At 45.9% G+C, this 15,161-nt stretch overlaps 1 protein-coding gene across 3 annotated transcripts in view; it reads right to left on the bottom strand.

Annotated features, from left to right (window-relative positions):
* Nucleotides 1-15,161, bottom strand: part of LOC131546925 (activin receptor type-1-like) — an 89,378-nt gene that overhangs the window by 57,196 nt on the left and 17,021 nt on the right. For 2 of the 3 annotated variants that reach the window (XM_058787060.1, XM_058787059.1), the window contains exon 2: nt 11,162-11,262. The exons of the other annotated variant lie outside the window; for it this stretch is intronic. In XM_058787060.1, coding sequence (XP_058643043.1) covers nt 11,162-11,255 — 94 coding nt within the window. In that variant the 5' untranslated portion in view covers nt 11,256-11,262. The remainder of the gene's footprint in view (nt 1-11,161; nt 11,263-15,161) is intronic. 3 annotated transcript variants of the gene reach the window in all.

Here is a 15,161-nt window from a genome sequence, read left to right as displayed (position 1 = left end):
TTCATCCAAGGATTAATATTACGAGTAAGTCTAAGAATTAAGTCTAAAAATGTGGTGACATGATCACCACCATTGAAACACCATCTTTGACCTAGAGATAACATTCTGAGGGATGTGCTATAAAAGAGGAAGGATGCCCTCCCTTCACTGTCATACTTTGCAGCCACTCTGAGTGGCTGTATGACTGCTGGCCTTTTCTTGCAAGAAAATAAACTATCTTTAAAAGCAATTGGACATGTTTGTCTCTTATTCAGTGATATAATTTTTAATTGCCACAATCCTGAGAGCCAAAGCAGTGGTGTCAGAGTTTGTCTTAAAAAAAAGCTAAATATTTAATAAATTGAGCCCAATAGGATATTAATATAAAAAAATAAGATCAGATGTTTTATCAGACTATAATTATTACATTTAGATACACATGGATGGCAGAAGGCCATGTCAATTATAAAAGAGACTGTATGGGGGTTCAGATTCTTCCTCTTGAAGTCTGGAACCTTTTTTATTTTGCTTAAAATATGTATCTGCAAAAAAAAAAAAAAATATATATATATATATATATATATATGTGTGTGTGTGTGTGTGTGTGTGTGTGTACATAATAAAATTGCCCTCACCATGAGCGGAAATCAAAGTTAACAAGTAATTTTAATGTTTCAGTTGTCTTTCCTTACATCTACAAATACTTTTCTCAATTTACAAAATTGTTTATTATGAAATGCTCTTACCATGCTGATAAATAATTGCATTGTTGTTTAAACAAAAGTATGTGTTTTTAACAAAAGTATGAATCAAGTTTGCTGCATGTGGTGTTTCTGCTACCATTGTTAAAATAACCACATTATCTGCAGCTCATGTAGTGTCTTTAGTGGGGGGAGAAGCAATGCGCGTATTATGTCTAGCGTTGGAAAACGCTATTTAAGGACCCCTGTTCTACAGACTTAGATGTAACATGAAAGATGCATCATATTCTTCTAGGCCAATCATGTTCCAATCAGTGTGATCAAAACAGTCCTGAGGCAGATATAACTACCTCTGGCCACCTTCTGATGACTTTAGAAACCGGTTTCTTCCATTTCTGAAGTGGTTTGCATTAACATAACAAAAGAGTGGTCAGAATGACCGAGGTAGGCGCAGGGGAAGGTTTTAGGTTGGTGTGATTAAAATCACCTGCTATCATGAATGATCTTTTGGGGTGTTGCCAGTTTTTGTCAAAGTTTGTTCAATGCACTGTCAGCCTTAGCACACAAGGAGATGTTGACAGCGATGATGACAACAGCAGTGAATATTGTCAGCATATAGTAGGCATATATTTATTGCAAAATATTTCTGGATCCAGCCCTTACGAATATCTGAGATGACCGAATACCTGAGAAGAGATGATGCCAACCCCCCAGAGGACCTCAGATGATGCTAACCCTAGAACAACATATAAAACTACCAAATTTTGCTTAATCGCAACGTTTAATCGCAACATATAATCATTGCAGTTAATAGTGTTCACCGTCTGTTTGATTACATGTAATTTGTAACCAGAGCTGGGTAGATTACTTACAAATTGTAATCAGTTACTGATTCCAAATTACATGACAAAAATTGTAGTCATTAATGTAATCTGATACATTACACATTTTAGGTAATATAATCAGATTACTTTGATTACTTTTGATTTAACTCGTTTATCACATTGATTTAAATTGCATTACCTTGTACCATAATGATGTAAAAAATGCAAAGAGTGAGAAAACTTGTTCCATTCTTTGTAATTTACAACATGAAGTGCATTAAACATTATAGGTATTATTACATCAAGGTTTCCCAAACTAGGGTTCGTAAAGGAACTGCAGGGGGTTTGTGAGTTTAATGAAAAGCTGGCAATCATAAAAAATTGAAATGAAAATAAATCATTTTAAAACAAACTCCCTATTGAGGAAAGTCTCTTCACTCGGCGCCCATATTTGCAAAGCCTCCTGGCAGTTCGTACAAGACATATCTTAATGAATGGTGGAATCCTGAAATCTCAAAAACTGCTCGTGGTTTATATACATGCGTGGTTTATATACATGTTGCTGCTAATGAGAAAACATCTCTCAAACCCTGTTGCACGCCGTTTCCAGAAAACATGTTGTTCAACCCAGAAACCATAGCAAAACTTTGAGCTTTCATTTAGAAGGTGGAACTATTCCTCCATATTGCGTGTTACAGCTTCTCCCATTCCATCTTTGTATTTCTATAGTCTTTGTTTTAAAGGTCCCATGACATGCTGCTTTTTGGATGCTTTTATATAGGCCTAAGTGGTCCCTAGTACTGTATCTGAAGTCTCTTTCCCGAAATTCAGCCTTGGTGCAGAATTTCAGCCACTACGAGCCAGTCCCACAATGAGCTTTCCTTAGGACGTGCCATTCTGTGTCTGTAGCTTTAAATGCTAATGACAAGGAGAGAGGCGGGGCAAGGTGGAGGGTGGGTGTGTGGCCTTAACCAGCTTTTCAAAATCGAAACAGTGCGGGTGTTTTTATATCACTGTATTTCTGAAGGAAACCGACTGTTTTCAGAAAATTTGGGATGTCATTTTCATTTCATTTTGCATGCAATGTCTGATAAAGCAGCTTTTGTGAGCGGAGCTCTGCTTTGTGTACAGCGTTACCGCGGAAACCGCTATCTCCGCGCTCTAAAAGCGCCTCACACTGGTAGAGAATGAATTTGCATATAAGCCGCCACAAATAGAATCCAAGTCTGTGGGAAACACTGTACACATACTTCGGTGTTCATTTGTACATCCAAATGTTAAATGTTAGAAAAGTGAAATTTTCATGCCATGGGGCCTTTAAATAAAACACTTACTAAAAAAAGATGAAATATTTTTATTTCCCTGCATGCCATGTGATCATTAATCAACATCAAAGAAACTGTGGACATGCAAATGTGATACTTAATTATTGAAATATTTATTTTAAAATCTCATTTGGACATCTCATATATTTGGTGAAAAAGGTTTAGATGAAAAAGTTTTGGAATGCCTGCATTACATGTAACTAAGAGATAACATGAATATGTGCATCTTAATTAGTTATAATTAATAATACATGGTTAAAAAACCTACAGAGTAATAATTCAAATAAAAATGAATTTGTTCATCAGTAGTTGATCCAATGTTGAAACCCTTCTTAAACCTGAAATTATTTTTGTAAATCCAGAGCTCAAATGCTGTCACCACCTGACTAATGACTGGTCTTTGTGTGAATGTCCACAAAACTGGACTATATATACATATATAATACTCGGTAGGCTATTTTAGAAAGGAACATTTTAAAGATGAAAAAGAGAAATTAGGGAGAATCAATGAATTGTGAATAATTAATAGCTATTGTGTGAATATGTAATCATGTAATCCATAAAAAAGTAACTGTAGTCTGATTACGAGTATTTTAAAATGTAACTTACTCTAATTACAAGTACTTAATTTTTGGAATCTGATTACGTAATCCAGATTACATGTATTCAGTTACTACCCAGCTCTGTTTGTAACTGTCACGGCCCTGCTGGTGTGCCCTGGTTGGCCACCAGATGTCACTGTGCGTGTTAGCACATGGCTTGTTGTTTGTTGTTGGTGCCATGTGCTCTCCTGTCTATTGTCTGACCCCGCCCTCCTTGTTATCTCATTATTGTTTCAGTTACTTCACCTGTGTCCTCCTCATTTGGCTCCCCATATAGTCTCCTGGTGTATGCAGTCCTGTGCTGTTACGTTGTTAATGTTGGATGTTTGATGTCGTGTGTGGGTTGGTTTACATGTATTGCAGCTCTCTGCCTACCTGCCTGTTTTTCCCCCTCGGGGTGGTTTTTGTTCATTTTTGTTTCTCTTTATTATTAAAAAGACCCACTTTCTCCTGCACTTGAGTCCTTGCCTCATCTCTCGACCATCCCGTGACAGAACGTAACAGCCAAATGAGGACTCAGCGGAGAATGGGCTCACACCATCCATCAGCCTCTAACGTCAGCAGCCCCCTCTACCAACGCATCCTCCAGTTCCAGGCCCTGAGCTCCCTCCATCAGCAGGGCACTGATGTGAGGAAGTTTGCCCTGAGGTTCTGTGGTGCAGCAGAGGGTTTGGGGTACAATGATGCGGCCCTCAAGGACCTTTTCAATAGTGCCCTTGAGGAGCCCCTCAAATGGAGGAGGATGAGGGGGCTGGACCACCTGACGTTTGGGGAATTTGTGGAGTTCCTGGCACGTTCCCCAGCTAGGGTGGCTGGGGTGCCTCAGGCAGGGCTCGCCGAAGCTGCAGCGCCTCCAGTGGTGGCCGACGAAGCTGCAGAAGCCGCAGTGCCCCCAGTAGTGGCCGACAAAGCTACAGTGCCCCCAGCGGCAATCAAAGGGGCGTCAGAGGCCTCGTCTGCCGCACCCAGTACCTCCAGCCCGCTCCCAGAGCGTCCCGGGCTGATACGAAGCGTGCAGGAACCCCCACTGATGTCATTGCGAGCGGCATGGTCTGCTCGCGCTCCTCCCGAGGCTGCGGTGCCGGCTCACAAGACTCCCGAGGCGGCGGTGGCCGCTCACGATCCTCCCGAGGTGGCGGTGTCCGCTCACAAGACTCCCGAGGCGGCGGTGGCCGCTCACGATCCTCACAGGATCCCCGAAACGGCGGTGGCCGCTCACAAGGTTCCTGAGGCGGCGGTGGCCGCTCACGATCCTTACAGGATCCCCGAAGCGGCGGTGTCCGCTCACAAGGTTCCCGAGGCGGCGGTGGCCGCTCACGATCCTCACAGGATCCCCGAAGCGGCGGTGTCCGCTCACAAGGTTCCCGAGGCGGCGGTAGCCGTTCACGATCGTCCCGAAACGGCGGTGGCCGCTCACAAGGTTCCTGAGGCGGCGGTGCCCGCTCACAAAGCTCCTGAGGCGGCGGTGCCCGCTCACGATCCTCTCGAGGCGACGGTGCCCGCTCACAGTTCTTCCGAGGCGGAGGTGGTCGCTCACGATCCTCACAGGATCCCCGAAACGGCGGTGGCCGCTCACAAGGTTCCTGAGGCGGCGGTGGCCACTCACGATCCTCACAGGATCCCCGAAGCGGCGGTGTCCGCTCACAAGGTTCCCGAGGTGGCGGTAGCCGTTCACGATCCTCCCGAGGCGGCGGTGTCCGCACACAAGGTTCCCGAGGCGGCGGTGTCCGCCACGATCCTCACAGGATCCCCGGCGGCGGTGTCCGCACACAAGGTTCAGGCGGCGGTGTCCGCTCACAAGGTTCCCGAGGCGGCGGTAGCCGTTCACGATCGTCCCGAAACGGCGGTAGCCTTTCACGATCGTCCCGAAGCGGCGGTGGCCGCTCACAAGGTTCCCGAGGTGGCGGTAGCCTTTCACGATCGTCCCGAAGCGGCGGTGGCCGCTCACAAGGTTCCCGAAACGGCGGTGGCCGCTCACAAGGTTCCTGAGGCGGCGGTGGCCGCTCACGATCCTCACAGGATCCCCGAAGCGGCGGTGTCCGCTCACAAGGTTCCCGAGGTGGCGGTAGCCGTTCACGATCCTCCCGAGGCGGCGGTGTCCGCACACAAGGTTCCCGAGGCGGCGGTGCCCGCTCACGATCCTCTCGAGGCGACGGTGCCCGCTCACAGTTCTTCCGAGGCGGCGGTGGTCGCTCACGATCCTCACAGGATCCCCGAAACGTCGGTGGCCGCTCACAAGGTTCCTGAGGCGGCAGTGGCCGCTCACGATCCTCACAGGATCCCCGAAGCGGCGGTGTCCGCTCACAAGGTTCCCGAGGTGGCGGTAGCCTTTCACGATCGTCCCGAAGCGGCGGTGGCCGCTCACAAGGTTCCCGAGGCGGCGGTGGCCGCTCACGATCCTGACAGGATCCCCGAAGCGGCGGTGTCCGCACACAAGACTCCCGAGGAGGCGGGGCCTGCTCACGAGTTCCCGGGGGCGGCGGTGCCCGCTCACGTTCCTCCCGAATTCCCCGAGGCGGCAGTTCCCGCTCTCAAAGCTCCCGAGGCGGCGGTTCCCACTTACAAAGCTCCCGAGGCGGCGGGGTCCGCTCTCAAAGCTCCCGAGGCGGCAGTTCCCGCTCACAGAGCTCCCGAGGCGGCAGTTCCCGCTCTCAAAACTCCCGAGGCGGCGGTGTCCGCCACAAGACTCCCGAGGCGGCGGTGGCCGCTCACGATCCTCACAGGATCCCGAACGGCGGTGGCCGCTCACAAGGTTCCTGAGGCGGCGGTGGCCGCCACGATCCTCACAGGATCCCGCGGCGGTGTCCGCTCACAAGGTTCCCGAGGCGGCGGTGGCCGCTCACGATCCTCACAGGATCCCCGAAGCGGCGGTGTCCGCTCACAAGGTTCCCGAGGCGGCGGTAGCCGTTCACGATCGTCCCGAAACGGCGGTGGCCGCTCACAAGGTTCCTGAGGCGGCGGTGCCCGCTCACAAAGCTCCTGAGGCGGCGGTGCCCGCTCACGATCCTCTCGAGGCGACGGTGCCCGCTCACAGTTCTTCCGAGGCGGAGGTGGTCGCTCACGATCCTCACAGGATCCCCGAAACGGCGGTGGCCGCTCACAAGGTTCCTGAGGCGGCGGTGGCCACTCACGATCCTCACAGGATCCCCGAAGCGGCGGTGTCCGCTCACAAGGTTCCCGAGGTGGCGGTAGCCGTTCACGATCCTCCCGAGGCGGCGGTGTCCGCACACAAGGTTCCCGAGGCGGCGGTGTCCGCTCACGATCCTCACAGGATCCCCGAAGCGGCGGTGTCCGCACACAAGGTTCCCGAGGCGGCGGTGTCCGCTCACAAGGTTCCCGAGGCGGCGGTAGCCGTTCACGATCGTCCCGAAACGGCGGTAGCCTTTCACGATCGCCCCGAGCGGCGGTGGCCGCTCACAAGGTTCCCGAGGTGGCGGTAGCCTTTCACGATCGTCCCGGCGGCGGTGGCGCTCACAAGGTTCCCAAACGGCGGTGGCCGCTCACAAGGTTCCTGAGGCGGCGGTGGCCGCTCACGATCCTCACAGGATCCCCGAAGCGGCGGTGTCCGCACACAAGGTTCCCGAGGCGGCGGTGTCCGCTCACAAGGTTCCCGAGGCGGCGGTAGCCGTTCACGATCCTCCCGAGGCGGCGGTAGCCGTTCACGATCCTCCCGAGGCGGCAGTTCCCGCCTCAAAGCTCCCGAGGCGGCGGTGGCCGCTCACAAGGTTCCCGAGGTGGCGGTAGCCTTTCACGATCGTCCCGGCGGCGGTGGCCGCTCACAAGGTTCCCAGGCGGCGGTGGCCACAAGGTTCCTGAGGCGGCGGTGGCCGCCACGATCCTCACAGGATCCCAAGCGGCGGTGTCCGCTCACAAGGTTCCCGAGGTGGCGGTAGCCGTTCACGATCCTCCCGAGGCGGCGGTGTCCGCACACAAGGTTCCCGAGGCGGTGCCCGCTCACGATCCTCTCGAGGCGACGGTGCCCGCTCACAGTTCTTCCGAGGCGGCGGTGGTCGCTCACGATCCTCACAGGATCCCGAACGCCGGTGGCCGCTCACAAGGTTCCTGAGGCGGCAGTGGCCGCCACGATCCTCACAGGATCCCCGAAGCGGCGGTGTCCGCTCACAAGGTTCCCGAGGTGGCGGTAGCCTTTCACGATCGCCCCGGCGGCGGTGGCCGCCACAAGGTTCCCGAGGCGGCGGTGGCCGCCACGATCCTGACAGGATCCTCAAGCGGCGGTGTCCGCACACAAGACTCCCGAGGAGGCGGGGCCTGCTCACGAGTTCCCGGGGGCGGCGGTGCCCGCTCACGTTCCTCCCGAATTCCCCGAGGCGGCAGTTCCCGCTCTCAAAGCTCCCGAGGCGGCGGTTCCCACTTACAAAGCTCCCGAGGCGGCGGGGTCCGCTCTCAAAGCTCCCGAGGCGGCAGTTCCCGCTCACAGAGCTCCCGAGGCGGCAGTTCCCGCTCTCAAAACTCCCGAGGCGGCGGGGTCCGCTCACAAGGTTCCCGTTCGCAGTTCTCCCGAGGCAGAGGTGTCCGCTCACAAGTCTCCCGAAACGGCAGAGCCTGTCATTGCCCATTCCCAGGTGGCAGCTCCACACACACCGCTGTGGTGGCCGCGGGTTCTGCCCTGGGTCCCCATCCCGCCGGCGCTGCCTCAGTCCCCAGGTCCCCCTCTGCCGCTACATGGGCCTGGCCCACCATCTCTCCCCCTGATCCGCCTCCGGCCCACCTCTCTCCTAGACTTTTAGATTTCAGTTTTAGTGTGTGGAGCGTCTGGAATCCGCTCCTTAAAGGGGGGGTTGTGTCACGGCCCTGCTGGTGTGCCCTGGTTGGCCACCAGATGTCACTGTGTGTGTTAGCACATGGCTTGTTGTTTGTTGTTGGTGCCATGTGCTCTTCTGTCTATTGTCTGACCCCGCCCTCCTTGTTATCTCATTATTGTTTCAGTTACTTCACCTGTGTCCTCCTCATTTGGCTCCCCATATAGTCTCCTGGTGTATGCAGTCCTGTGCTGTTACGTTGTTAATGTTGGATGTTCGATGTCGTGTGTGGGTTGGTTTACATGTATTGCAGCTCTCTGCCTACCTGCCTGTTTTTCCCCCTCGGGGTGGTTTTTGTTCATTTTTGTTTCTCTTTATTATTAAAAAGACCCACTTTCTCCTGCACTTGAGTCCTCACCTCAACTCTCGACCATCCCGTGACAGTAACTAACTGCATCATTCTTACTGTACATTTCTGCCATAGTCACCATTAATAACATACTCAAAATTTTTAAAATTTTCTGTAAAGCTGCTTTGTAATGATTTGTATCGTGAAAAGCACTATACAAATAAACTTGAATTGAACTGAATTTCAGAGCAGTGTAGAATAGACCCCAAATCTGTGTTGTCATACAAAGTCTGAGAATTATTATTTATTTATTCACTTTTTAACGCCATGCCAGCATCAAGGCTATTTTTATGGCGATCTCTGAATAAATTATACAAGGTATACAATTCAGAGATTGAGAAAGTTCATCTTATTGTCCAGAGAGCATACATTGACTAGAAATAGTGAGGGCAGTGCTGGTCTGGTTCGGTTAGCCATTAGCCTGTTGCGAACACTAGTCTCATTGCCACACTTCCGCTTCCCCTGGTACCACCTCCACCAGTCATGTTGCTAAAATGGGGCAGCAGACTTCAGGCTTGGTATTCTTTCATTCTATTCACTGCAGATGCATCACTCATCTACAGTGCTGATTTAGTTTTTAGGAAACATTTCTTATCATTATCTATGTTATTATCAATGCTGCTAAATATGTTTGAGGAAACCGTAATACACTACCATTCACCAAAGGTTTGGGATAAATCACAGTTTCCACAAAAATATTAAGAAGCGAACAAATTGATAATAATAAGAACAACTGTTAGTAACTGAGCACCAAATCAGAATATTATAATGATTTTTAAAGGATTATGACACTGAAGACTAGTATTAACTTTATGATCACTGGAATAAATTACATTTTTAAATAAAAGTAGTTTAGTAGTGTATAAACGCCCAGTTATACACAGAAAATATACAGTGAAATAGGGATGGGCGATATCTTATTGTTTGCGATATACTGGTAAAAATTATCCCCGCGATAATAACGACAAAGTCCAGTTGTTGACATATTTCTATGTGCGACAGTGCAGAGCGACATCGCAGAAGGGAGACGTTAAATTGAGGAGGAGTTTATTGCTAAATGAAGAGCTTGAGCAGAGCTCCTTTTACAATCTGGAACTGGTTTGGTCAGGACTGTACAGTGCACAAAAAAAATCGGACTGAATAAATGTAGTACAGTAGCAAGTGTGTGATACAGTTCTGCATGTGTATGAGCATGTATACAAACTGTTGTCCAACAAAGATATCATTTATTGACATGCTTTTTCTCCAAATTAACTTAATAACATATGTACTATATACTATAGTCGAGTGTTTGAAATACTTCTTTTTGTGACCAGATGTGGTTTCATATTACAGAATTATAGTATTACAGTGAAATTAAAGGCTATGTTGATTAGCATTAGCCAAGATTTCTTGAAGAATACAGATAAACCATATATTTTGTCCATGGATTGCGGAACGAACCAAAAGAAGGGGGCCCCGGTTTGCAGAACTACATAATATATACATAGTTCATAAACAAACATAATAACATATAACATAATAGGCTATAAACAGTACTAATGGTATTAGTTAGATATGTTAGTCTATGTATTTTTATGCCATGATTCTCCCACGATTCTGAAAACAAACATTAGACAACCAATATGATTACTTGAGTTTCTGACTAAATGTTTCATTAATTATTATAAATGAGTCTATGTATAAATGTCTAAAATGTTATAAATGAATCTATTTAAAAATATGTATTCAATTAAATAATTAATTAGGCTAGCCGACAACATTTGAAAAAAAAATCAAATTTCAAAAAGTTTTTGAACGAATCTCTTGAATGATTCATGATTGCCACCTACTGGCATAATGTAACAATCTTTTTTTTTTTTAAGAGTATCATTAGTTCCAAAGGTTAATTAGGCTACTCGTTTTGATCGCGGCTGCTGCAACATCAGAGTCTATATCCGGATTAAAAACTTTCCTCCCAATACTTTCGTTATTATTTAATGTTTGCAACACAGGAATGTAGCCTACTGTGTACGTAGACTGCTTGTGAAGCTGTTTCAAACATAAAGCTTACATGATGAGCGCTTCTCTCTCTGGATCAGCGGCTGCGCGAAAGCAGGTTTAAATATTCCGATGTGATGTGATTTCAAAGGTTTCATTGGCATAGTATTATGCAATCATATGTTTATTGTCTTCAAGTTTCGTCAGTTAAAATTCCTCTACCTCCGTTGTGCTTTATTCAGCGATAACTGAATACCATTGTCCATATTAGGGATTTAATGGAGCGTCGTCAGTATTGCTTCTGCTATGGATGTGTGTAGTTTCTTCGCAAGGGCGCCCTTCGGCTTCCAGTATGAATTAAACAGTCATTATATTACGTGTGTAGGATAGGCTACTGCTCACAACACCCTATTTTGGGGAAGAATAGGAAAAATAACACTTCTCTAAAGAAACAGGATTCCCTGAATTGTCATCATTGATATCGTTATCTCAATAAATACCAGAAATATTGTGATATATTTTTAAGCCCATATCGCCCATCCCTACAGTGAAACCACCAATATACTGCGTGTCAGGCTTACCTTCCATACAGGAAGCAGGTGAAGCCAACACAACCACCAACAGCAGAATCATCTTACTGCTTAACATTACAGGCCTGAAGAAAATAGGCATCATCAATGACCTAGAAGAAAACGATCAGCGAAACAATACATAAATACAGAGTTACAAACATCACAAACTTTCACATTTTTAAATAGTGTTTCATGAAGGGATGTTCATTTTGTATTTGTTCTTAACTGGCAACCGGTGCTTGTTAAATGATCATTAACCATTAACTGACAAGATTAGAATGTAAATTAGAATTTAATTACATTTCAATTAATAAATGTCTGTGACCCATTAAAAACACTTTTTTTTAAGATGTGCAAATAGCAGAATTAACAATGAGAATTCACACATCACATCACGCACCTGCAGCACTTCTGTGAATGGAGAAAATCAGAATAAAATTATATACATAACTGGAATTAAATAAATAGACCTACGCTAAATATATTTTACTTGCGTAATTAACAGTACAGATTAACAAAACTAAAGGAAAAAATGTGTGACACTAGTACAAAACACTGAGTTTTGGTTCATTTTTTGTTACACGCTCCAAGTTAACGGAAACCGAGACAGCAGAAAGCGCATCCTGTTTCTTTATTTTAAGTTGTTTCCACTGTTAAGAAATCCAAGTGGTTGCATGCACACATAACATATCAGTTCTAGCATTACTAACTACACTGCTCAATAGTCTGCTGTGCAATCTGTGCCTGTCAGCGTGAGCCCAAAGCCAATTAAAGTTTTTTTTTTTTTTTTCTCCCATGAGGTACATGAGCCAAAAAGAAGAGATCATTTTATGACCTACCAGCTGAGAACCACTGGACTAGAGCCTGCTTACTGGTTATGATAAAGAGGGAGATGCATGCCTACCTGAGAGAGAGAAGCATTCTCAAACCACATGGACAATGATGACAACAGTCTCACAGCCAGATGAAATGTCTTTCAAAATCTACAGGACATGCTCCCTCGTGCCCAGTCAACAACTGCTCTGATAGTAACAGCCCAGCTGCCTGTTCATTTACACAGAGACCACATGCTGCTGCAATAATTAGGACAAAACTCAGACACACAGCTGGGGTTTAGGCAGCATGGGGGCACAAAGGGGCACTCATGGGGTTAGAAGGGTGAGTTGGGTAACTCATGGAGAGGAAGTGTTGGGTCAACCTCATTTCTAAAGTACTGTTATTGTTCTGTGTGTACAAACAACCTGCCAATTACAATAACTGCACTGAATAGCTCACATAAATCAATATAAATCAGCATGCACTTCTGAAATGTCACAGTAATCAAAACCACAAATGAGCGACACAGATCAACATTCCATATTCAATAGTTGACTGTTATGGATTGAACAATTCCAGCTCCTTACCAGTTCCATTTAAAATTCCTTTGTATTTGAAGAGTTGGACATGAAGAAATTAATTTGCAGTTCAGTAAGTTAGTCAGATGAGTGTCTGTGATTCACTAAAAAGAACAAGGTCATACGAGTCATTTGCTTACGCTTTAGAATTCACTAGTCATGCTGTATGTTTTGTGGTAAATTGTAATGACACTTTCACAATCTTCAGAAGAATAACAGGACCGAATGTCATTAAAATAATTTGGTTCCAGTATATATATATTTTTTAATGTTCTGATTAAGCTAGTGCTAGGATATTGTTATGCAGTTAATACAGTTAGTGGGTTTGAAAAATCACTAACCACAAGTATGAGAAATAGAAATAGTGATGTTTGCCGGTAGGGATTTGAGTAATCAATGTCAAATGAGTAAAAACAAGTATTTGGGGAATATTTGGGGGGGTGAAATTAAACACTTCACTTACAGATAGCTACAGACCTGTCTCTCTCCTTCCATTCATTCCAAAAACACTTGAACGAGTGGTTTTCAACCAGTTATCTTCATTTCTTTCAAAGAATAACCTACTGGACGCTAACCAATCAGGTTTCAGACGTGGATATTCAACTGAGACTGTGCAACTTTCAGTCACGGAAGCCTTGCGGATTGCAAAAGCTGATTCCAAATCATCAGTTCTCATTCTGTTGGATCTATCTACTGCTTTTGACACTGTTAATCATCAGATCCTCCTGTCCACACTCTCTCATCACTGGGCATCACAGGGATTCCACTTTGCTGGTTTGAATCCTATCTCACTGGTAGGTCTTTCAAGGTGGCCTGGGGAGGGGAGGTATCCAAAGTACATCAACTGGTCACTCGGGTTCCTCAGGGATCAGTTCTTGAACCCCTCCTCTTCTCCACATACACTACATCACTGGGTCCCATCATACAAGCACATGGTTTCTCCTACCATTGCTATGCTGATGACACACAGCTCTCTCTCTCATTTCAAACAGATGATCCAGCGGTAGCAGAACTGAAATATCACCTACAGCTCAACCTGGCAAAGACTGAGCTTCTTGTCTTACCTGCCACTCCAAATCTACAGCATGATTTTACCATCCAGTTGGTGTATTCTTTGATGACCAGTTGACTTTCAAAGACCACATTGCAAAAACTGCTCGATCTTGCTATAGATATTCAGAATCCATACAACTGCGAGGAACAGACCCAAATCCAAGCCTTTATTCGACGATCTTCATCTCCATCTCCATCTCGAGCAGCAAGTCCAGCGACCATAAACAGCAAAGCCTGACTGACGCGTTCGTTACAAATTCAAATGTTGCCGCTTCAAACGACAGGTTTTACGGCAGGATAATCGAACGCTCCTTGGCTCTTGCCTGTATTTGTCACAGATTGCGACATGCTGTGTTTCTGGTGTGTATTTGAATTATGCTAGCACGAGCGCGCCTTCATGAGTTCACTGAGAGTGAGAGGATCAGGAAAATAATCTGCAGACATGTTCACAAGTCTCTGAGGTCCAAGTCAAGTCTCAAGTCTTTAATGTGGAGTCCAAGTCACGTTTCAAGTCTTTGTTCTATTTATTAGCAACAGTTCTTTCAGCTAGTAATTGAGGCTAAATCCGTTTTGAAATACTGATTTCACAATATGATTTTCTCAGAAAAAAACTAGAAAAGACAAATTAGAAATGAAAAGGTGTCAATTTATTGTCAGACAAAATGCTGCACATTTCTTTGTAAAATTTAAATGTGTCAAACAACAAAACTAAATTGAAATTTTAAAACAAACCCCAATCAATCAAATGAATAACACAAATGAGAGAAATCTCATATAAACAAAAATATATAAATAAGGCTTTGTCTGTGCTCTTTTTCAATTTAAAATTAGAAGCAACCACTGTATTTTTACACAACACAATCCAAACAAAGAGGCTGCATACATGCAGCATGAGCTGTTTTTAATCTAAATTGGATTGTATAATTTTGAAATTTGAAGCAAAAACAAAATGGTCTGACTTTAGTTTTGTGAAACTATTCTACATAAAACATCTGTATGAAACAAAACAGCAGACGGACTGAATTAGAAAGCAAATTCACTCTCTGCCAGCAGGTGCATGGCGCTTGAACAGCAATTAAACATCGTTTCCTTGGTTTCCGCTGTAAACAAAGCAGCGCTGCAGTTACTTTAATATACATTATACAGAGGCAAGATGAAAAGAAAATACCATCTAAACTTTTCTAAAGACAGCCAGTTCCCCTCAGAGATACATTCATATAAACTCCTATACCAAATGACTCACGAGTCCAAGTCAAGTCTCGAGTCAGCTGTTCACGAGTCCAAGTCAAGTCCCAAGTCTTTATTTATGCGATTTAAAGGTGCTGTATGTAGGATTGACACCGAGTGGTTGAAATAGGTATTGAGAGTCCAAATTCAAAATATTGGAGACGTTTTTTTTTCACCCTCCCCCTCCTCCTCAGGCTTGACACACACACAGGTTGCCAGATTAAATGACATCAACAGGAACGAGCGCACATGATGATGAAGACAATTAAATATGCTGTGTTTTCCGCCCACTGGCAACCCGCGGTGCCGAAATACAATTGGGTAAACTGGCAGCG

The sequence above is a fragment of the Onychostoma macrolepis genome, chromosome 09 (genome assembly GCF_012432095.1).
Source record: "Onychostoma macrolepis isolate SWU-2019 chromosome 09, ASM1243209v1, whole genome shotgun sequence".
Taxonomy (NCBI): Eukaryota; Metazoa; Chordata; class Actinopteri; order Cypriniformes; family Cyprinidae; genus Onychostoma; species Onychostoma macrolepis.
The sequence above is the reverse complement of the archived record's forward strand: the minus strand, read 5'-3'. Positions and strand labels throughout refer to the sequence as shown.